At 42.0% G+C, this 24,687-nt stretch overlaps 1 protein-coding gene across 3 annotated transcripts in view; it reads left to right on the forward strand.

Annotated features, from left to right (window-relative positions):
- Positions 1-12,183, forward strand: part of ITM2C (integral membrane protein 2C) — a 57,556-nt gene extending 45,373 nt beyond the window's left edge. For 2 of the 3 annotated variants that reach the window (XM_030576022.1, XM_030576021.1), the window contains exons 4-6: positions 2,231-2,341; positions 6,954-7,104; positions 9,167-12,183. In XM_030576022.1, the coding sequence (XP_030431882.1) occupies positions 2,231-2,341; positions 6,954-7,104; positions 9,167-9,258 (354 nt within the window). In that variant the 3' untranslated portion in view covers positions 9,259-12,183. The remainder of the gene's footprint in view (positions 1-2,230; positions 2,342-6,953; positions 7,105-9,166) is intronic. The other variant, XM_030576023.1, reaches the window with a different exon arrangement.
- The last annotated feature ends 12,504 nt before the right edge of the window (positions 12,184-24,687 follow it).

Below are 24,687 nucleotides of genomic sequence, written 5' to 3' on the forward strand. Positions count from 1 at the left end.
TTTAGAGGAAGGCACAGAAAATATTAATCACCTAAGTGTGTAATACTAAACCATGCAGGAAATTTGTTCCTGATCATTGATGTTCCTAATCATCTGCTGGTAATCATGTTATGCCCTGAAGAACGAGAAGTGATATTGTTCCCACGTATGACCTTATGTGAAATGTCCCAAGCTGTTTAGTTCAATGTCCTGAGCACTGAGTTCCATGGCCTAATTTGGTGCTCAAAGTAATTTATTATCTTTCATATTTTTACTTTTGATGTTATGAGTTTGAGTGCATAACTCAGCTTTGGTTTCTGAATGCACCTTTAAGACTTAAGTATAGCATCGTGACCATATTCATAGGAGCTGCACACCCTGGATTCTTGTCTAAGTGCCTCCAGGTTCTGTTGGAGTTCTAAGAACCCCCAATATTTCCATTGCTTTACCTGCTGAAGGAACTGTCGCAACCACCATCTTTTCAGCTGAGTGTTACTGGGCAGGAATCCTTCAAGTCCATTGGCATCAGTTCATAATTGACCAGAGGTTCCTGTCAAGTGTTGCATTGCATAGCCTCTTTCTTGAGGTTTAAGTTAGTCGCTTCTGCTTTACTCCCAACCCCAGCAGCACAGGTAACGCATAACTGGTCATTGAATCTATATCTCACATAAGGCTGTGCAAAGCCACCGCTGTTAAACGAGTCAGATGACTAGATTGTACAGATGGGGTCTCTCTAAATCCCATAAATTCAGTAATGATCCAGTTCACTAACCTTCCACATACAGTATATAAGGCTAACTCTTTGAAAGTGTTTGGTTCAGCTGTTCCCTGCTTGAGTATGTAGATCAAACCACAGTGTAGAGAGAGACCAAATAGAGAGATGTTCTGTGGAGTAATGGGAGAAGTCAGGCTTAGGAATGGTCTGGGATCAATGAGTCCCTCTGATATTCATGTTTTTATGTAATTACTGCTCAAATAGCTAATGCAGCAGGTGGTATGGTAGCTGCACAAGCAGTGATGTCAAATATCTGAAGTTTAATGACTTGGTTTAAACCCAGGCTGCTCTCTCACTCACCTGCATTCCACTAGTGTGTGTAATAGCGCATCCTTGTGGTGCATTATGCTGAGTTTTCTTCACAGAATTCTTAGTTTTGCAGGGTTCAAAATAACCATTTTACAGTAACAATACATCCTCAATTCCCCTTTGCCATCCTTTCTTCGTATTGTATCTTCAGCTTCCTTCTGGTGACTGTTACAATGAGAGGGACTGTTGCCCTTCCTAAAACTCACATTGTTACTGTTTTCATGGCTGAGTGTGTTGGCAGTGTGTGGCAAGTTTGTTTTAATTCCCCTCTACCTAAATGGTGACTTAATTCAAGGAGCAACTTCCTGAACAACTCAAGGGATAAAGGGCCAGATCCTCAGTGGGTGTAAATCACTGTAGGTCCATTGATGTCATTAGAGCTTTGCTTTACCATAGCTTGAGGATCTGATCTGTAAGTGTCCAGAGGAACATAATGACATTGACATCTGTTTTTTTTCTACACATAACACTTATCTGAGGTTGTGTAGTCCATAGTATCCTACTGCTACCCACCTCGACCCCCCTCTTCACCAACATATTCATGCACTTAAATTCTGCCTTAAGAAGAAGAAGCTGGAAATTTCTTTTCTGCCTCATTGGTTTGCTGCACTTTTTGCTGAAGCTTTAAAGAAATAGTAACTGCACATGGAGATAAGGTGCTTTTTGATGGCATGGAAGATACCATTTTAGTAAACCCCACAGGAGCTAGTGTTGCCTAACTTTATTATGTTTGTTGTATACCTGAACCAAGCTTCTGTGCTCTTTATTGGTGAATGCTCAAGTGCATTGCTGAACAGGGGTAGGTATAAGCACGTGTTTAAAGCTACGCATGTGCGTAAGGGCTTTATTGCTGGATGTTATAGAAGGGAAGCGTAGTAAGGGATTGTCAGGGCTGTGGACAGATAGGATATATAGAGAGGCAAAAACTTAATGTCTATTTTAAGTAACATTTTTCTAGATAACTTGAATCTGGGGCTTTGCCCCAAAGGGGATCATTGTGGTAAGTGGGTGGTTTTTTGTTTTTGTTGTTAAATAGTATCAATTTAGTCTTTAATGGATTCTATTGGTGGATGATGCCACTACTCCACCCCATTTTGTAAGGTTTTGTAATTTTTAGTTCACTCTCCCTTTGGACTAATCAGAAAGATCTCTCTGTTTTGGATCTAGGGGTTGACTGCCTATCATGACATAGCCCTGGATAAATGCTATGTCATTGAACTGAACACCACTATTGTAATGCCACCTCGCAATCTCTGGGAATTACTGGCTAACATGAAGGTATGCTTTTTTTTAATAGACTTATGTTGCGTTAGCTCTTGTGCGTCAATTAGAATTTTCCCTTGAAAAGAAACTGCTGTATTTGTGAAAACAGGCGTCGGATATGACTATATTTCTGTGTACAGTTACGGTTTCAGAGTTTAACTGAAACCTTATTTTTTTGCAAACAGTGTGGTAACTCAGGCATGTATAAATTTGTATAAGATTATTTTTATCTCCCCCTACTTAGGTTTGTATCTTTTAAGAGCAGAGAGGAAATGCTCTGATACCCTTTATGGATTATATAATTGTAGCAGGTTTCGAGGACAGTTTAGTTTGTTTCCCTATTATATTCTCTTATCACTAAATGTAACCAGTCCCAAGGGTAGAAAAAAACTAGAAAAGACAAGCTTACGTATGTTGATAAGAGTCTAAGGAAAAGGAGGACCCAGGATTGTTGACTGCATTACAAAACAATAGAGAAACAGAAAAGCTAGTATTAAATCTAGTCAACGAAAATGCCAAATTACATTACATATAGCTAAATTACAGAGGCAGTAACATGCTTTTTCTTACATAAGATTAAAGGTCTGACATTCAAGATGTGAATGAAACTATGTGCAAATCGGATATTTGTGTGTGAAACTCTGTTTTAGCCGAATAATCAGTCATTTGCTCGGATAGATGCTTGGCTTGTATGGGCATTTGCACGTGTATCTTTAAAATGATGCCCTACATGTGTTTTAAGTATAGACCTAGGTTTGCCCAGCTTTAAACCCTTCCCTTTTGGGTGAGCACCTGTCTTGGTGACCTATTGGATTGATAAATGTTGGAACAGCCCCTCCCATCCAGGAAGCTCTCTCTCTTTTTTTCAAAATCCTTACTGAGGGAACTGGATGACTCAGGTTGGTCCTGGGGCGGACGGCCTTTTACATCTGGTCTGCTGATTTGAGTCCAGCTGAAGTCATCATTGACCAAAACTTATCTGATGACTGTTTTGGATCTCTGTGAAACAAGTTTGGGGGTCCCAGTATGGTTCCTAGACTAATGTGTGCATGAAAATCAGTCAACAAAAAGGCACTAATTGGCTGCCTCACAGGATAGGCTAGGATTGAATGGGCAAAGAGATGAAATTATCATTGTGTCCTCTCTGTTTGTCTCTCCAGGTCAGTTTGTGTAGATTGAGAGAGAGAGAAAATCTCAGAACCCTCCTATAGTTAGAGGAGGGGAACTGAAATGTCTGTGGCAAAGTACCCCGGCCATGCTGCAGTGATCAATCTAGATGAACCAACAAAGAACCTGTCAGTCCAAGTGGTTCCATATTGAAAGCTTCAGAATAGCTACATCTCCTGATGTTCTGTTTTTCCTACAGCAAGATGCTTAAAACTGTCTTTGTCTTTTCTCTTATAAGCAGCTCTTTGAAAAGAAATGGGTAACAATGTCATGGCCTCATACTTAAGTCCTAGGATTGAGGAACAATGGTGCTCAATTGTTTTAGCTCCCACAAATAACTAAATCTAAAGACTGAAGAAACTAGATTGGCTGTCTCTTTCCCACACATTGGGGACAAGAGGAATTCTGCTCTCCATCCTTGTATACTAACATGATAGTTGTGCCAGTAATTGAACCTGTCATGCAGTCCCTTTCTCTTCCTCTAATGCAGGTGAATCAATAACCTAACTTTTATAGAACTGTTATGTTAGCATTTAAGAACTTCCACTAAATGACTGATACTGCAGTATTGCAAGAGAGTTTTATTGATCCAGTAAATTGTGCCAGTCCAGCAGCACAGCACTGTGTTAAGATGACCTGTTTCTCATTCATTCTCTAAGGAGATAACCAGTGTTTTGGCCAGTGGTAATTAAAGCCTAGGATCTGAAAACTCACTATCACTGCTTGATTTTTTTCTGACCACATTTAAATTGGCCTCTGTCAGGTTTGTAGAAGTAAGGGTTGATGGCGAGCAGAGGATTTAAGAAGAGTTAATGTAGACTGAATGAAGGACTTAAGTGAAAGGTCACCATGAATGAAAAATTAGTCTTCAAATAAAGGCACAGTTAACTTTGAGTCTGTGTTCTGAAGCTCCCAAGCAAATTTTCCTCTTGATCCCTTATATTGCCAATATAGCTCTCACACAAATACCTGATCATTCCTCAATACGATATCACGGCTGTCTCTAAAAATATATACAAACACATGTATGATTTTTCACTATGACTGTTGTGAAGAAAAATTGATAGATACTAGATGGATCCTTCTCCTTTCTAGGAGTTTGAAGGCGTACCATTATCCGCAAAGTGCAATTTATAAAGATGGTGTGTATGGGATGAGCTGTCAGAAATGATTTGAAATGGTCACTATCTAAAGCCATCAGGCCAGGAAATAGATACAGTAATCCTGGATATTCTAAAGAAATCAAGAAGTGGGAAGAAACATGGAAGGCCAATCAAGCTTTTGAGGTGTGCTCAGTGTCTGAGCAGTGTTTCTTTTTGACCTTTGAAAATGAATTTAAAATATAGGCCTTGATCTAGTTTGAGGCTTGGGGGCAATTATGCCCTAATTTTTTCTTGAATAATAGCTTAAGATTCTATATCCTAATATTTTAATGATACCAGTATTTATCATAACCCCCCTCCGGCCCCAACACACACTTATTTATAGCCTTCCGTTCACTTTGCACCCCTGATCCTTGTGTATACCCTAAACATAAACCATCTGATTTCTGATGTTTTTGGTCAGTTTCCCACAATGAAGTGGGAACAACTATTGGGTGGATGGGATGTATAAAATCCCAGCAAATGGAGCTTCAAACCTAAAATATTTTGATACATCGATTTCAAAAAAGAGAGCTCTTTCTGATGAGCTATGAAGAGGCAGTTCTGTTTGTTTTCCTGAAAGGGGATGTAGCTTTATTATATCCTTTTGTATGGGTTTGTTGTTTGTTTTATTATAATAGATGTATAGCTTTGCATTAGGGTATTTTTGGCAGTAATGCAAGGAACATACATGCCACATCCTGTATGAGCTAAATCAGGTTAGCATACATACATTTGTGACCTTTAGCTTAGATAAGTGACCTGCCAATTGCACTTAAGAGGTCCACCTCAAAGAACATGGAAATAACCACCACAACCTGGTTCAGGCTAGAAATAACAGATGTGAGAAGGAACTAATTGTCATTAATATATATGAATATGCCATTTTATGGATTAAGTGCCCCTCAATATTATGTGGGTGAGGAAATTAAGTTTGGACATGGAAACGGGGGCACAGAGTGCTCAGGCTCTATAAGAGGGGCAAGCCACCATGTTGAGTTGTTAGTTTTAGGTTAGGTTTTCTTGGTTTTTTCTGTAGCTTTCTAGCTCTTTCACTTCTTCTGAGTTTTTCATCTTCCACTTGAGAACTGAGGAACCTGGACTGCCAGAGGCAAGGTTTTTGTTTCTTACCACCTGGTAATTAAGGAAGGGTGTGACTATGTTAATCTTGGAAGTTTATATAATAAATAATACCACGTACCTCTAGAACAATACTATTTGCTTTTTCATTCTGGTTGATTTGTTTTCCATTTGATTACTATTCCATTTATGTCAGTGTCATAAACAGATGGTTAAGGGTTAATATCTCTTTTACCTGTAAGGGTTAAGAAGCTCAGTGAACCTGGCTGACACCTGACCAGAGGACCAATAGGGGGACAAGATAGTTTCAAATCTTGGTGGAGGGAAGTCTTTGTTTGTCTTTTTTGTTGTTGTTGTTGTTCGCTCTCGGGACTGAGAGGGATGGGACATCAATCCAGGCTCTCCAAATCTTTCTTAATCAGTCTCTCATGTTTCAAACTTGTAAGTAATTAGCCAGGCAAGGCGTGTTAGTCTTATGTTTGTTTTCTCCACTTGTAAATGTTTCTTTTTGCTGGAAGGATTTTACATCTGTTTGCTGTAACTTTGGAACCTAAGGCTGGGGGGGGGGGAGGCTCTCTGGTCTATAGGAATCTGATTACCCTGTAAAGCATTTTCCATCCTGATTTTACAGAGATAATTTTTACCTTTTCTTTCTTTAATTAAAAGCTTTCTTTTTAAGAACCTGATTGATTTTTCCTTGTGTTAAGATCCAAGGGGATTGGATCTGGACTCACCAGGGATTGGTGGGGGAAAGGAGGGGGATGGTAAATTTCTGCTTGTTTTAAGATCCAAGGGGTTTGGATTTGTGTTCACCAGGGAATTGGTGAAGTCCCTCAAGGCAATCCAGGGAAGAGACGAAGTTTTGGGGGAACAGAGAGTGTCCCAGACACTGGAATTCTGGGTGGTGGCAGTGTATACCAGATCTAAGCCAGTAATTAGGCTTGAAGTGTTCATGCAGGTCCCCACATTTGTACCCATAAGTTCGGAGTGGGGAAAGAAACCTTGACAGTCAGTTAAAGTCTTTAAGGCTGTATTTTGTTCTCAGTGTCCTTGTCATACATACTGAGGGTCCTTGCAAAACTCTGTCCTGGGACAAGATCTGATCAGATCAATTGGCGAGCCCATTATCTTTATTACAAAAAACAATAATATTAATCCGCTAAAAATCAGGCAGCAGGAGTTCAGATTGGATTATCAAATTGATTTTATTTAATTTTTGGAAAAAAATGTAATTTCAGAAAGGGACGTACCTGCCTCAGACATACATAATCCAAGAGGAGATGATCGTTACAGAGCATGTCAATGACATGGAGCAGCTTGGCTCCTTTATCTACCGCCTGTGCAGCGGCAAAGAGACTTACAGGCTGAAGCGGAGGACTGCTAGGAGACGTAAGATCCTTGTGGTGCTTGATTGTATTAACCCTGTTTTTCCACTGTTTCACAACTGCTGTGATTGACTCATGGTGATGAGAGGTACAGACTCTTTGTGAATAGCCGCAAGCTTTTCAAAACTTTCCCACCGTTGCAAACACCTGTGCATCTCCACCCCATTAGTGACATTGGAAGCTCCAGTGTAATTGTGTACTGGCTGCTGCAGGAATTTTTACCAGTGTGTGTACTAGCCTAATAGAGAGATTGATAAAATGCTTGTAAGAGCCAGCTGTCCGTTTAGAGCTTCTGGGACTGAACTAGTATTAGCAGTGCATCTCTAATACAAACCCACTTCAATGGTAGCTATTGAGAGCAGATAAAATCTGCAAATAGACTTTAACTGAGCCCTACCCTGGGGTTTACACCTCTAATAAAATAGTGAGACTGAAGAAGTGGTGATTAGGGAGCACTAGGCATTGTCTGTGTTGGGATTTATTCCAGAATAGGTATTCCTGATTAACTATTCCACTTAGGAAATGTTTTAAGCTAATTTGGAGTAAGGCATACTGATCCCAGAATAAAAGTGTCTGCACACCAAATTAGTCAGGAATAGTTAAACTGCTTTAAAATCACACCCAACCTTATTCTGGATTTATTTTCAGGTATAGACAAGCCCTTAGACTATTTTAGTCCCTAAGGCAATGTGAAGAAATTCATCTGTGAGTGCCTTATATTCAAAGCTAATGTAGCCACAAAAGCTTTTTAACCCCAGCATTTTTAACTTACTCAGGGCTTGGCTACATTCAAAACTCCAAAGCACTGCCGCGGAAGCGCACCCGCAGCAGTGTTTTGGAGTGCAGGTGTGGTCACGGTCCCAGCGCTGGGAGAGAGCTCTCAGCGCTGCAGGTACTCCACCTCCCTGAGGGGATTAGCTTACAGCGCTAGGAGTCGCGCTCCCAGCGCTGGAGCACTGTTTACACTGGCGCTTTACAGCGCTGTAACTTGCTGCACTCAGGAGGGTGTTTTTTCACACCCCTGAGTGAGAAAGTTACAGCGCTGTAAAATGCCAGTGTAGCCAAGGCCTCACTATCCAAAGTCCTTATTCTCTACAATTGTAATATGTTTGATTGATTGGATCAGATTAGATTTTTGACAGGCAGGGAAAGAGGAGGGTTACAGGCCTTTTAGCATATTGGTTAGGATCTCCATAGCTGGAGGCTCCATTTATCCCAGGGAGTCTCAGCTTGGTTCTTCCCTCATCTACGCGTTAAAATATTTGTTTAACATCTTCTTTTGGAACAAAATACACTCATCACTTCCTGCTTCCTATCTCTATTAACTTACTGCACCAACAAGGGTAAATAGGTACTGTGATGATTCTATGATTCTAGAAATGCTGATAGATATAGATACAAAAATAGGTAATCACATGCTTTGTTGCAGCAGTGTGGAATAGCTGGCATGCAAAACTATAATGGAAAATAGCTTCTGCAGTGCAGAAGACTGTTAAGGTATTAGGAATGCTGGAGTGTGCAATATTTGTTTTCTGAGGAGACTCAAATTTACTCCAGAACAGTTGAATAAATGGAAACTTAAACTGGGGTGGCAGTTATTTAAGCACCCATTAGCTTCATTGGATGCTGTCATCCTGTCTCTTTTGAGTCATACTATCTCTTGATTTTTGAGCTAATATTAAGAAGCTGTACACTGAAATCAACTTTTCCACACTACTCCCTATCACTTTCCCCGGCTAGTCTAGTGAATGAACTGGGTAGTAAGGACTTCACTCCAGTGCAGGGATTAAACTAATAAAAACAGATACTACACTTGACCAGAGCTCTAAGGAGCTGAGAAGCGATTCCACTCACTTGGTTCTTATTGCAGGATTGTGGGCTAGTTATTACCAATCTGTTTTCCAGGGGCAGTGAATTTGCAGGGCTTTCCTTGTTGCTATACAGTTGTTATATTTCAGCATGCTAGAGTCGTTAGCATCTCATATGATTTTTTTTTCTGCCCCATCCCAGACACACCTACATAATGCAACCATCCTAACTTGGCTTTTGTTTTTGGTCTCTTTTAGGTATTAATCGACGTGAGGCTGGAAACTGTAATCACATTCACCACTTTGAAAACACTTTTGTGGTTGAAACTGTTATCTGCAAAAAGTCATGAAGCAGCTCTTCAGATATAACTCTCCTCTGCTTTGCTTGCACAAATGGATCCTGTCCTTAGAAGTGATAATCTGTCTTACTTTTTCACTCTCTTCCCTGCTTGGGCAGCACTAACTTCTCAGATCCCTTGTGATTATACATTGGACTCTTGTCTCTGTACAGTATGTACTACTTATCTGGGACTCTTTGTTGGGCTTAAATTTACACAGTAAACCAAAATGCAACTCAGAATAGACTCAGCCATTTGTGAACACAGCAGGACAGGAATCCCGTCATGGAAGATGCGTGCTCCAGGAAGTGTGGGGATGGAAATGGAGGGTAAGAAATAGCCTGCAGTGTAGAAATGTTTCATTCTGCTGGAATCAGTAGGTGGTTTCATGCAGACATGTTGGCACAGAAAAGCCAAAGTAAAATAATGCCATTAAAGGTGGGTTACCATTTGGATGTAGTAACTAGCAGAATGCTGTTAGATGCAGTGAGAATACAGGTCTGAGGTTTGCAAATGCTGCATCTAGGGAAGTTCTGCACATAGAGAATTTCTGCCAAACTAATTAATTACCCTTAGTGTAAATTCTTGTTCTAAGTCATCCAGTGAGCGTGCCTGCTAAGAGCCTATTTCACAAACACCAGATGGAGTCTTTACACACTTCTTGTGCATATTGCTCTGAAATTATCTCACAGTGTACTTTTCTGAGCAAGGACTATCTGATTCTGTACCCTTTGACCATTCTGTGCACCTCAACTGATCTGCAGGTGGGGGTAGAGTGGGGAGGAGGAGGGTGAATTCTTGAAGGAGCCAAAGGCCAAAAAGAGTGACTAAATTGAATGGCGACTGATTCAAGTGTCATTGCTTCATGACCACAAAGAAGTGAATGGTACACAAGTATATATCCCAGCAAAATAATGGGCCCAACTTCAGGTGACTTCTGATAGCACGTTGTGATATTTTCACCAGGAGGACACTTTCTTCAGCAGTTAGCCTGACATATTGAGCACAGACATTTATCTTTTTATACTGAACAGACAGGCCTTCACTTTCCATATATTTTCCTGAAGTAAATAAAGGGGCAGAGCCTCAGCTGGTGTAAATTGCCATCACTCCATTGCAGTCTTTTTAACTGGTCCTTGAAGTCAATGGAACTGTGAAACTTTTTACACTGGCTAAGAATGTGCCCCATACAGTTCTAACTACTACAATCCATATTTTAAAAAAAAAAAAAGATTCCAGGTCAATTTTCTGTCTGAAGGTCTCCACTAGTCTCACACTATCAGGCCTGTGGTCCTATCCCATTTCACATGTCCCTTCTCTGTCTGACAGTCTGAGCTATGGGGTACTCCTCTTCTTCATGGGACGTGGAGGCAGACCAGCTAATTGGTTGTATGCTAGGAGCAAGGAACAGCCCTTCATTGAAAATTGGCAGAGTTCTCTGCCTCCACTTCTATGCAAGTGGCATGTTAAGGGGGTCTGCTTGTTTGGGGACTTTGAAGATCTTAACGTACTAGTTAAGCAGTTTTTTCAGTGGTGGTTTATTTACATTCATTTTCCTTACTTTAACCTGCCAGGATCTTTAATGCTCCCTGGCCCTTTACAAGCACAAGCAGTGACCCCAGCTTCAGAGCTTGTAGAAGTAGCAGCATCAGCGTGAACAGTCTGTGTTTTTTGAGAGAGTTCTCTTGTGTAGTGTGAAACAGTCCTCCTTTTGTAGCATCACAAGCACTTATGTGGGCTATTTTTATGCCAATAAGTATTGTCTAGCCATGTACAGTCTTGCAGAATTAACTGGCATGTTAAGAGACCACTCAACACCTATATTTAAAATGTTGAACTACAAATGTGATGGAATCCTTGCATAGACATTGAAACAAGAACAAGGTTTGGTTGATCAATATATGCATAGAAATAGTAGGAACTGAACTGCATGTCTATTGATCAGCAAAAAGAAAAAAATTGTAAACTGATTATGTATTTTTCCCTCTGCTCCATGAATATAATTAAGTAGGCCCTTGAAACGCAGACAGGTTTTTGTTTTTGCTTGTGTGAATGGAGTGAATTTCAAATTGGTACCGTCTTTTTAACTTGTTTCCAGCAAATCTGGACTTGTTCCCCATCTGTTGAAATGAGCTTGATGTTTTAGAAAGAGGAAAGATAAAGTAAAAGCAAGTACAATCATTAACTCAGCCGAACCAGAAAAAGAGATGTTTTGTGATAGACAACTTTAAAGTAGTAATGCTGTGACTTAATTATATGAAACCAAAAGCAGAAGTTTTCAGCAAGCATGCAGCACAACAGTAATTTGTCCTGAGATATTGAGGGTTATTTTTTATATAAACCTATGAAAGGAATTGTTAAATTTTAACCTATCAGAATGCAGACTTTTTAGACTTACTCTAATGTTTAAGTTTATGGAAAATGAAAAGTCCTGTACAACTCACACAGCTTAGTAAGTTATGTTTCCCCCAACACCAGTAGGGTATGTGCTTTATGTATAATAGAATTTTTTTTTTTTTGAAAATTTAATCTCTTTTGTCCTAACACTACTTTGCAAAGTGGATCACTAATGTATATTGGGAGTGGGGGAGGGAAACGAGCAGATATCAGTTTGCTTGATGCAAATACAGCAAACTGGTAAATTTAAGCCCTGCATTTATTTTTGCTTTTAGGAATCTCAGCCAACCTGCACTCAGGTGGAAATATAAACTTTTTTCCCTCTTCCTTCTGTTTCTGCATGTTTTAACTGGTCATTAAATATGCTAACTATGTGCAGTCCGTGAACTTAAGAACAAGGCCTTAGTTCTTTAGCGTGAACTAAAGTAATCACAGTTCATAGGATCAAAACAGCAGTTGTCTAGTAACAAAACTTAAAATGCTTTGTATATTTTGTCTGTTAGAGAAATCTGACCTGTTAATAAAATCTTTTACCTCTGATTTCTTAGTTGTTTTTTTATTTACAGGGTTGGGTTGTTCTGTGACGCGGTTGTTTGAGAGGTACAAGATTGTTAGCTATGGAAACTGAAACCACCTGCACCTCTACCTCAATAGAATGCGACCCGATAGTACACAAATTGGGATATAACACGATAAAGCAGCAGGGAGCCCCGGGCCCTTTTAAAGCGCCACCCGAGCCCCGCTGCTTTACCACATTATATCTGAATTCATGTGGAGCCCTGGGCCCTTTAAATCACTGCCCAAGCGCCGGTGCCAGAGCTCTGACAGTGATTTAAAGGGCCCAGGGCTCCCTGCAGTGGCTGAAGCACCGGGCCCTTTAAATCCACGAGGGGAAGCTGGTCTAGTCTGGCATGGCGTACTGGACCAAACCCAATATAACACCATCTCACCTATAAGGCGGTAAGATTTTTTGGCTCCTGAGGACCACGTTGTATCGAGTAGAGGTGTATTTTGTCCCAGAACAGATCAAGCACAGATAGCAGCAGTGGGAAGCTGCTATACCAATGTGCCACCCTCCTTAGTTTGGAGGGGTTACTGAGAAATACAGTTACCAGTGGGGTAAGAGCGAAGGTAGGAGCTCAGTTGGCTCTGTCTGACATTTACGGAGCACCTGACAAAGGATGAAAAAGGGTAGCCCAGAAGAGCAGGAAAAGAAGAGAAGCTGAGTGTCGTGAAGTAGCAACCAATTATGTCTCCCTGATAGTATGCCCCAGTCTTAGGGGCTACTCTAACTTGTGCCAGCTGGGGATAGCTAGAATAGAAAATTACTCTAGCTCACTTTCCCATCTCCAGCTCCTGGAGCTGCAAGGTGAGTGGCATGGAACTTGGTTGTGCTGGCTCTGTGTACACCTGCTGGGGACTTTACCAAGGGAATCCTCAACAATGGGACTTGGAGGTATTTTCTGCTCCCTTCTTCCTGCTTGTGTAGTGCACTGGGACAACAAGAGAGCAGAGGATCTGCCTCAAGTGTTGATTGTGGCCAACTAACTTTTCTGTAATATTTGTCCTCATATTTGGACACTGCTGCTCTGGCTCTCTAATCATTCTTATTGCTCTTCTCTGAACTCTATCCAATTTATCTCCTGAATGAGGTGTCCAGAATTGTACTTCACTATATTGTTCCTCTTTCTAAATCCAAATTCTGATCAATTTTTGAAGTACTGTAGTTGATTTTTTTTATTCTCTTCCATTTAGATTCTTTTACTCTGCTCCTCACCAGGTTATTCACTATAACTATGAGAGTTCAGTAGAAAAGATGTATCTTGTAACAACTGCAGTCTCCAAAACTAAGGCTAAAATGTTATACTTTTACAAAGTTGACTTTCTGGCTTTCCTCTGGATGAAGCTTTCTACTGCATTCCTTTGCGGTCAGACGACAGGAAATTCCTGCAGTTCTGAAAAAGAGAACTATTAGTGGAAGTTGAAGTCTGGGATGTGTGCTGTAATGAGAGATTTTATGACAAATATCAATTTATTGTCCTAAGGTGACTGTTTACTGAGAAGAAGTGGAGGTCAATATTTATATCTTGGGACAATAAATCTCAATATTGACCAAAATAAGAAATCAGTATGTTCTAATTGTTTTCATAGCATCTGGAAGTCTCTCTATTGTGGCCTTTACTTTCTTAAATCTTATGGCTGGCAGAATGACATTTGAAGGATAAAGAAAGAAATTTTGGAAAATCCTGTTACAATGGACTTTTAATGAGTCTGTCAAGAATATGAGAGAGTATATAATTCACAAAGCAACCATTTCGCTCAAAGAATATCAGCAAGCAAATCCCAATGTCTGAATTTATTCCACAAATGCATTTTTGAATGTAGTTCTCTGTACAAGTTAGGAATGTTGCAAATTTGAATTGTGTTGCTTAGTTGCGATTGGTCAGATGAGTTACGTAGTTGCACAGGGTGAGCGTCAATATTCACTCTCATCCAAACATTCGTGCCTGCGAAGTGGACCAGAAAACAAACACGGAAGGGAGGTGCAAACATGGCCAAAGGTAATGATCAGATGAATATCCATAGATTTTTAAACAGCAATGAGTTGTCCCTCTGTGGTCTGGGAGCAGAGATTTTACCAGGCTCATAACTTTGTGGAGATGGTCTGTGCCCCTTTCCATACAGGGTAGGGGAAGAAGTGCTCCATTGCTTGAGCCTAAGACACGTAGGGTCCAGCACAGGATTGCTGTCATCTCATTAAACCATCAAATGTATTTATGGGGAACCCCCTCCTTCCACCAAGTGGTGAATGGAAACGTAGGGGAAATCCAATTGCAGGAAGTCCTGCGGAGCCTCGGAAGGAAAAATCAATTTGATGAGGAGGCTGCCAGGAGGGAAAGAATCAGTTTCCAGGAGACTGAGAAGACATATACAGTGTGGGGGCAGGGAGTCACAAAGGATGGATTGAGTGAGCATTTGGGTTGAGTGGGGACCAGACTATGGATTGATGGGCCTGGCAGGGTGGAGGATATGCTGAAGGCCAGAGAAGTGCTGAGGGGTGCTGACTGGAGGCAGTGGTTTGAGATGGAGTAGAGCAGTGGTTCTCAAACTTTTGTACTGGTGACCCCTTTCACACAGCAAGTCTCTAGGTATGACCACCCTTATAAATTAAAAACACTTTAAAAAAATATTTAACACTACTATAAATGCTGGAGGTGAAGCAGGGTTTGGGGTGGAGGCTTGTGACCCCCCCCATGTAATAACCTCATGACTCCCTGAGGCATCTTGACCCCCAGTTAGAGAACACCTGGAGTAGAGCATCTGTTGAATGGTAGAGCTGGGGGACGGGCAAAGAATGGGCCAAATCTAGAGGGCGGATTGTAGGCTGAGGGCGAGGACAGAGTAGGGGGCTGTCTCAGGCAGAACTTGATTGGAGGATCTGGGGAGCCTGACAATTATTCAGATGGGTGGGAGGAGGGAACTGAATGATGGGCATAGAGCTGGGACTGGGAAGACTGCAGGGAAAGAAGATGCATTGGAGAGTTGAAGACAGAAGCTAGATTGTGTTCATATGGCGGGTGGAAGTGAATGGAGAGGCTTGTGGAGAAAACAATGGATTTGAGGACAAAATTAGTTGGGGCAGAAGACTACTGAGGTTGAAAGGACAGAAAATGGATGAAAGACAAGAGGTGGATGGATTGGACCTGGGGATCCTGTATGGCCTGGTAGGGTTGGGGGTAGGTTTGATGGGGAGAGGGGAGGAGAAGGCAAGAGAGTAATAAGTGGTAAGGGCAGAAGGTAAGAGATTATTGAAGATAGAGGGGAAAGAAAATATAGGTAGAGAGCAGGACAGATGATGGACCATGGGGCATTGAAGGGCATGAAGTGAAAAGAATGGGGCAGATGGGATAAGGGGAATTTGGGAAAATGGTATACACTGGACTGGGGTCCATGGATTACGAGAGCTGGGGATGATGAAGGCTCTACTGTGACAGAGGGGAGGGAAAGATGCAGGACAGAAAATTGGGAAGCGAGCAAGTAAAAGAGATTTACCAAGCAAATGTAGTGTTACAGTTTGGGTGCCTTAACTGAGCATTTCCCTACCATAACATGTTTTGTTTTGTTTTAAATGTTACCTTACTCCTAAGTTTGGGGATCACTAGCATCACTATAATGTGTTACTTGCACATGTTCAACCTTAACTCCGGTTTAGAATAGCTGCTTATCTGGGAATGTGAGCAGATGAATGGTAATACACAAGGATTTTGATTGGGGTTACACAGGGACGCTATCAATGTACATTCCAGAAGCTTTCCCAAAGTGAGAAGTCAGTTGTGGCCAGAGTAGCTTCTGTGTCTGGAATGGGAAATGAGGTCCTAGACTGATCTGTTGAGCAGCTGGAATGGTCAAATAGTTGCTTGGAGGCTCCATTGTCACCCCCAAGGGAATGAATAATAGATCTCACTGAGGGTTTGGACTGTTACTTGAAGGGTGGCATCTCCAGTTTTTGGGAGAGGAGTGAGGGTTGTGGCTGCCCCCTGCCCCCAGCTGTTGGAACATTCTAATACTGCCATGGAAGTGGTACGGCCCAACTGCCTCCAACGGTCAGTTCCCATTCCATTACTGATGGGTAGGAGCTCCCTCTGGCTGCCCCTGGGAGCAGCCACAGCCATTCCCATTTCTCGCTACTCCTTCCTCAGGGTTTCTGCAGCATTTCTAGCAGACTGCTGGTTGCTTGTCAGTTCCCATGCAAAGCCCCCTTTCTCCTCTGGGGCTGTCATCCAGGCTACCCTCAGCCAGCTACACTTGGCAGCAACTTCACCTTAGCAGGAACTGGCTGGAGAAGTGTGTCTGCATCACCCTGTGCAGTCTCACGCAGGCTTGATGCTTTTGGACCCCCACCTCTTTAAGCCCCCAACCTGTATTGTGGGGTATTAATGTATGGTCCTTGTAGAGCTAAGGAAAGCTTCTTTGGACCACTCTTCCTTTGAGCCTGAGTGTCTAGCATTGGTGGGGGGGGGCCTTTTCTTGGGGGCAGTGATGCCATCTGGCAGAGTGAGCCAGGCCCTAGTGAAGCCTATATCCAGCTTGACATGGATAGGTTGAAGCTCTGGACTCAGCTGGGATTTGTATCCCAAGGCAACCCTGTCGACCTGCCAATGTTATCCTGACACCTGCCTCGCTGAGGACAAATATACAACTGCAGACACTTGCTGCCATGCTTCCAATCTCCACGGCTAACACCACAAATTGGCTTGGATCATCACTTTAACCTTTCACCCGCTAAGGGAACTGACAGTTGGTGGCATTGTCAGTTGGACTGTACTCCTCATCATGGGAATATGTAGGTATTGGAGGGCATACGGAGGGGAGGTGGTACAGTCCTCCAAACCTACACTCAACTTTAAGGGTCCTTGGGCTGGACTAAAGCCCTTAGAAAGTTCACTCTGTTTTTTGTTTGTTTGTTTTTTTTGATTTTGGCACCAGTTCCCAGAGCAGTGCTGTCACTGAGATGAGCACATCTGGATGACTGACTCTGTTCATTACTCAGTGCTGTGAGTTGGTTAACTTTAAACTCCGTGGGTCATCTTGAGTCTCTTCCTATCCAAGGAAGAGCATCCTTCCTCAGAGACATTTCAGTTGCAGGCTGCCAAGAATTCTGTGCTCCAAAATTGACCAAACTCTGTTTCTTGGATTCAACCTCTAGCAAAGAATTGTCCTTTGGCCTCTGTCTTTCTGAAGCAGATGAACAGAAACTAGCCAACCAACAAAACAAAGTATTTTATGATGACTTCCGCCTTCCTCATACCGCCCAGGGTTGTGCTTGTGTTTACTTTGTTCCTGTGGGAAATCTCACAGACCTTACTCTTCAAGAGTGAGAATCCTGGGGTAATGGTATCTCTAAAATAAGGAAAATGACTCCCTTCCCTTTCATTTGGGGGCTCTGCCCTGTGAGGGAGTGTTATTGTCACAGATATCATGTATTGCCTTGTGTTTATCCTGACTGGGGACATGCTGCTATGCTTACAACCTCTACAGCCAACAACACAGGTTGGTCTTGATCAGCACTTCAATCTTTAACTCAATAAGGGAACTGACTGGTGGAGGCAGTTGAGCCGTTCCACTCACCACTGGAATGGGTATGTGTATGTGGAGTGGGCATGGTGCTGCCATCTCACTTTAGGTTTTCCTGACAAGGCTTGGGACCTGAGAGTGGGAGTCCCGTGAGGATATTGTCCTCAAAGAAACAGTTACATGGGTAAATAGTTTTCCCTTGTCCATTTAAATATGGATGTGCTGATGCGACATACCTTTAATTTGGTGTTTCCTGAATATACTTAAAATGTATTTTCATTTAGTGATTTCTTAGAACATTCAGGCTTGGTTCCCTATTGTGGTGAATAGCCCCTGGCTACTTTTAGACTCTAACTCAATTCTACTTTTTAATTTGTGTCTCTGCCAGATGGAAACTGCTTTATCTGAACTAACAGCAGGAACATGGAAAAGGATAGGAAGCAAATCTACCATGATTGCTTTCAAAGCATTCAACAGGCCAATTTAAACACTAAAACTAAGGGTTAGTATGGTCACAGCTAAAATCCAATTTGTTTTACCCTTTGATTAATAGATCCATCAGACTACATGTTGCAATAAGAACTGGAGATTGTCACTTCCCCCTGCAGTGCAATGCAAAGTGAGTTTAAAGCTTCGGTTTAAGTTTTTTGCACTGCAACTGGTATCAGCTTAAAAACTCCAGCTTGGTTTGGAAGCCTTTATGTAGAGCTTCAAAATTAGATAAGTGTTCAACAAGGTTAATTTTAAGACAAAGAAACTTCAGCGGTGTCTCTGTTAAAATGTGAACTCATAGTGTTTCATTGAAGTCCTTTTACTGGTGTATTCTATAAATCCTGTCCAGTTCAATACTTATTTAGATTTCATTAAATCTAGTACGTGGTTTTCATTGTCACAGGTTCCACTGCAATATCTCTTTTGATTGTCTAGACATTTATAAAGCACCCAATTACCATCATATAGAAGTGCTATTCAATTCTAAAGAATTTGCATATGAAAAAGGCCTTAATTATGTCAGAAGTCTGATGTATAATGATATCATTGTAGCATTTCTCCATGTATTGGCATGTTTGTTTCCCCCAATTTTGCCATCTGTTTTCAGGGTGAAGGATGTAGGTCCTTCAGGCAGTTTGAAGAACGAACATGTATTGTGTGGCAAATAATTAACCTGTGAAATTGCTGTCCTCATACACATGTGAAAATTGAGCAGTCCGTGATGTTTCAGTTTATGAAATTGAAAATTTATTCTTCTTTGGAAGTATACAGGACCCATTCAGTTGAAGAGATTATGTAGTGGTGAACTGCAAGACAATACCCATCGTCTGATCTAATATTATCCACTCTACATGAGACACACATCACCATCTGACATGCCACATCAATGCAAAACTAGTGAAATCCTGTTAGAGTCATAGAATGTCAGAATTGGAAAGGACCTCAGGAGGTCATTTAGTCCAATCCCCTGCTCAAAGCAAACCCCACACTAAATGTACATTTTGCACATTGAGAGGTCTGAACTGTTCCAATTCATCTCAATGGTTCTGAAGCACAATTATGATATTTTATATGTCAGTATTGTTAACTATTGCCCTGCTGATCAAAACTCCCAAGAAATAAAAGGGCCAGCCATATTTTGAAGATCTATACAAGGTACTGTGAGAAGCATTTCATTTTAGTGGCATGAATATACAGAGTTAGTGGTATTCTCCCAAGCTCTGCCTGCAAACCCATCTTTTCCCCTTTGGACTCCTGTTAGAAATGATACTGATCTATGTGCTGTTTGTGGTGATGGCCTTGATGCCCCAGTTGAAATAATGAGTACTTACAATGGGGACTGCTAGGCAGAAGTAAGTTTTTATCCCCCCTTCTGAGCAGAAAGAGGAGAGGATTGGATGGACACTCAAATGTTTCTATGGATGGTCCTGAGACATAACTTGTTGAATTCTGCTCAGCTATTTCACTGGACCCAATTACAGATTGGGCTGAAGGGTTGCACTTGTGGTCAAAGCTGTATGTCAATCTTTTGGTTGACACTAATGCTGGCCCTTTCCACCCCAGTTAGTGTGACTCAGAGGATTTTTAGCATAGTTGAGTTGTGGCATCTGCACAAGGTTAAGCCCCAGTCATGTAGTGTAGCTTTCCCCTCTGAAGTTGAATTTATTTGTCCTTGGACCCACAATAAAAATAATGATGTGCTGCTTCCCACTTCCCCACCTAAGGAATGAGCAATACTCTTTCTCCGTACCCAGGGATCTATACATGGTTGGAAGGGGTGGTGGTGGGGTGTTGATCTTTGTGTTTTCTGTGGTTTTCCCCACAGGTTTTCATTGACCTATTGGGAAGAATTATTTACGTCGTTATCCTGATCTGAATCTTGAATCCCCAAATATTTCACATACCTGGAGTTGAAAACTATATCCTGACTATGAATACTTACTGTTTGACCCATATACCGCTAATGAAAAGTATCTTTGCCAAATGACATTGTTAGAAGGGAAAAAGGACGGAAAGGCAAAAGGAGAAGAGTATGTGTGTGTGTGTGTGTATAAAGACAAGAGACCCTTATGCTTTTTGTCTCCCTAGGTTCGGCCTCCCTGTCCAGCATCTGTCATCTGGTAGGATCCCTTCCCCTGCAAAGAGGACCCGTCCCACCCTAAATAATGAAGAGTCAATTAATAAAGGTAAAATCAAATAAAGTGTATTGAAGGGCTCCTAACAAAGAGTGGGGCAGATAAAAGGGGGAATAAACAGCAAAATGGCGCGATACAGTGATTACCCCCTCAAAATCAACCTAATAAACAAATTTAAAAAAATCTTCGTAGATCAAAGTGACAGCAGGTGCTTGGGTCCTCAATCCTCTGGCTAATGGCAAGCCTTTGGAGAGGCGCTCCAAGGAGTCCCTTGATGTTCCTTTGGGATCACAGGAAAGCAGAACAGATGGGACACTCAGGAGATGTTGTTTCTTCTTTCTCTCTTTTTTTTCACAGGTGAGGAAACTGTTAGAGAAAATCCCTAACCCTTCTACCACCAGGATGGATAGATGCCTGCAGGTAAGACCCGTGACCATTCCTGACTGCCACTCAGATGGACAGCCCTGAGGCTCTGTCTGGGGCAGCCTTTTATATACTTGCCCAGGAAACCCCTTAGAAAAGGTGGGAAGCCCCTTAGGAAAAGAGAAAAAAAACCATTCTGACTGGAAGTTGTTTAGAACTTCAGGAGAAATAAACCAACATGGATTCTTGTAGTTACAAAATATCTGAAAGTGAACCCAACCTAACAACATCCCTAACTACAAGGTATTTAAAATGTACATAGGAATAGTTTAGGGTTGTTCCAGGGGGTTATAATTAGGTTTGATGTGATGAATTTAAGGAACAGATAAATTAGGCTGCTTTTCAGAAAATTATTTTTTAACTGACTTTTCTAAAGGAAGTGGTGAAATCTCATTGCTTAAGAGGCAACTAGACTGAACAAGGAACTAGAGAATATACTGTACTGAACAATCCTGTAGTGGCACGAGCAAGGGGTTAATGTGTTCCCCATCTCTAAATTTGATGATATTCTAATTTATATTAAAAAAATGACTAGAAAGGCAGCTTCTGCTACAATGGCAATGAAAATATTACAGTTAATTAAAGAGTATTCCCAAAAATAGGGATACATTTAGAGGAGAGAGCTAATTGGGCCTCTTCATTATTATTTCTGACCGCTCCCATGGTCCTGAGTCCCTGATGCCAGCCTCTGTGTCCCTTCTGTTGCTTCAGGGCTTAGACATGACCTTGAAAATCTAGTTTGGTCTCACTTGTTACCTGTGAAAGATAAGCAGATAAATGTTTAACAATGATCTAAATAAGACTTTGTTGCAAGAGTTGTCTGTTGACCTGTATCATTTTGGAGCTGTGGAGACTTTAGAGGTAGGAGATCAGAGCAGAACTCTGTCTTAATGACATCATGAAACCCCTTCTGGTAATACCTGACTGACTTGCTCCAAGCCAATTGTTCTCAACCTATTTACCATTGTGGGCTGCATATGCGGACCACAGTGTGTTAACTTATGTAGGAGGCATCCAATTCTACCAGTATGGCCCTGGGGATGTTACATGGGCCACAGCTCTGTGCTGATTTGGCTGCAAGGCCCATGGGCCACAGATTGAGAACCACTGAGTTGTCCAAGCACTAACCGAAGAGGCTCAGAGCAGGACTCTGCTGCCATTCTCAGGAGGCCCGTGATGGTGTTTTTAGAATAAATTCTCAGTCACATTGGGTGTCTCTGGAGCTCCTGGATGTCTGAAATAAGTGTTCACATGGAAAATAAGTGTTCATTCTGAGCAGAAATTCACCGTAAAGAGGTGCTGACTTTTTCTGCTGTCTCTCTAAGAGGCTATTTCCATATAAAAGGAAAGTCTCTTCTGATTACCAATGGCTTGGAGTAATTTCCTTAAAGACAGAAGTTTCAGCCAGTTATTGGAACCCCATGAATACCACTTGCCCGTGCCCTGTGGTAATATGTTTGTTAAATCCTTTCACACAGCCACTCTTCCTAGGTATAGGGGTTCTTATTGTAAAGATGCATTTTTCACACAGCTACACTAGTGCACTACCCCTGTCAAGTGTAGGTAACACTGCCCTCCTGTGGCCAGACATATGCACATACGCTTTCTTACTTTTCCCTATACATCACAATTTTTCTTAAGAGTGACTCACTAACAGTAATACCATAATGTACAGGACCATTGCAACAAAGTGCAGGGCTATAGCAGATTTCCTAGCATCCTAGCTTGTAGTTTAGTGTGTTGTTTAATCATCTGATGGAGACAGCAGGAGGAATAGTCATTATAGTGTGGTGATAACGTGCAAGAATAGAATAAGCAAGTGTAAGCAGAGTCAGGATTAGCTCTGCCCTAACATCTGGTGGTGAATTGTGGCAAGTTGTGGAAAAGAACTCCAGGGGCTGGTCTTATTTGCATAGGCACACCCACCCCACCTAGCATGAGCCCACAGCAGTCCAAATGGTCACTTTGGCTGCTGTAGGATCCCCAGTTTCTCTGTTGTTGGTGCAGGAAGAATAAAGTGGTATTACCCTGATTACCTGAATCAATGACAGTGGAACTGTTTTATGACAGAGGGACTTGCTATCAACTAAGTAGCACTTGCTAGACAAGGGACATGGGGTCCAAAACCCAGTGAATTGAGAGAGGCTGGGGACAGGCATTTTACTGGATGGTATGGGCCCCCTTTGAGGGCCTGAAACAGCAATTGCATCTCCTTCTCTCTCCACTGTGGAATATCAGAGCTAATTTTGATTCCATTAGGATTCTAGTTACAGGTTGCTGAGCTGAATTCACTTTGGGCTAATGGTGCACCAGCACTGAGGCTCCCCTACTACAAGCTGAAATCACTAAAGAGCTAAAATTACTAAGAGGTGAAATCACCGAGTGGGGGCGGGGGGTGCTGAAGATATATTGCTGAGAGGCTGGCATAGCAGAGTAGTTCACGGGATGGCTGGAGCAGCTCACAGGATGGCTGGTGAAGTGGAGTCTGGTGGAGTGGCTGGCAGAGCAGAGCAGTTTGCGGGATGGCTGGAACAGCTCACGGGATGGCTGGTGGAGCAGAGTGGCTCGCAGTGAAGGCTGCAGCAGAACCCCATGGAGAGGCAGAGCAGTCGGTCTTGGACAACGTAAGGTGCCCCTTAACACCCCTGCGCCCCCCTCCTCCCATTTCCACCCGGGATTCATGGGAGGTAAAACACTGCAGATAAACTTTTGAACTCTGGGGCTGCAGTGACCAGGGACAGAGACTTTTGCGTTGTTGGACTTTTGGGTGATTTTGGGGTTGCTGGACTTAAGACCCTGAGGGGAAAAGGACACTGCCAAACTTACTTGGGAGTGGATCTTTTGCTCATGGTTTGTGTTATGAATCCTGTTTGTGGTGTTTCCCCAACATAATGCCACATTGTTTCCCTCCTTTATTAAAAAGATTTTGCTACACTCAGACTCTGTGTTTGTGAAAGGGGAAGTATTGCCTCTTAGAGGCGTCCAGGCGGTGGTATGTAATTGTCACAGGTCACTGGGTGGGGGCTCAAGCTGGTTTTGCATTGTGATATTGAAACGGAACCCCTAGATACTGAACCCGGCCCTTGTTCCTGCCAACTTAGACAGGCAGAAGGGTTATACAAGAATGAGTGTAAAAATAAGACTGAGTATGTTTGCCCCTTCTATCAGCAGATCTGCTCCAAGGATGGTCCAGGAAGTGGGAGTGAGATCCAAAGAGTGCTAGCCAAACAGCAGAAATACAAAATGGCACAGAGTGAAAACTTACTACTTCCAGGACATTAGCATCACTTTAAACACTTCGCCCTAGGTAAAGCTCCTCTAACAGTGTAAAGGTGGTTAAGCACTGGAATAAATTATCTACAGAGGTTGTGGAATCTCCATCATTAGACATCTTTAAGACTAGGTTCCACAAATGCTTGCCAGGGATGGTCTTGATAATACTTAGTCCTGCCCCAGTTCAGGGACTGAACTAGATGACCTATTGAGGTCCCTTCCTGTCATAATTTCTGTGATCGTATTGCTAACCTCAAACATTCAATTGGTCAGGCCCCAAAAATAGGAGATTGGTTTAAAAATCATGAGATTTAAAAAAAAAACAACATGTTGGATTCTTTTTATCTGCTTTGATTAGAACCATTAGAAGCCATGTTTTCAGGCTTTTCTCTGCAACTATGATGTGTAGAAAGTTACTTGTTTTTCAATGAAAGCTGAGATTTACGGTTTATCCTTGACTCCAGGAGCTGGGTGCCTTAAGAAAAACATCAAGTATTGTGAGACTCATGAGAGCTGGCAATACCTGAAAAGACTTAATGGCTTCCAGGCCCACCAAGAGATTTCCAAAGTGAGTGAAATATTTTGGGATAAGGACCCTGTGGATGTTCAGGTAGGTGTCAGCATCTGTAGGAGGAGAGGTACCAGG

This window comes from Gopherus evgoodei, chromosome 9 (assembly GCF_007399415.2).
Source record: "Gopherus evgoodei ecotype Sinaloan lineage chromosome 9, rGopEvg1_v1.p, whole genome shotgun sequence".
Classification (NCBI taxonomy): domain Eukaryota; kingdom Metazoa; phylum Chordata; order Testudines; family Testudinidae; genus Gopherus; species Gopherus evgoodei.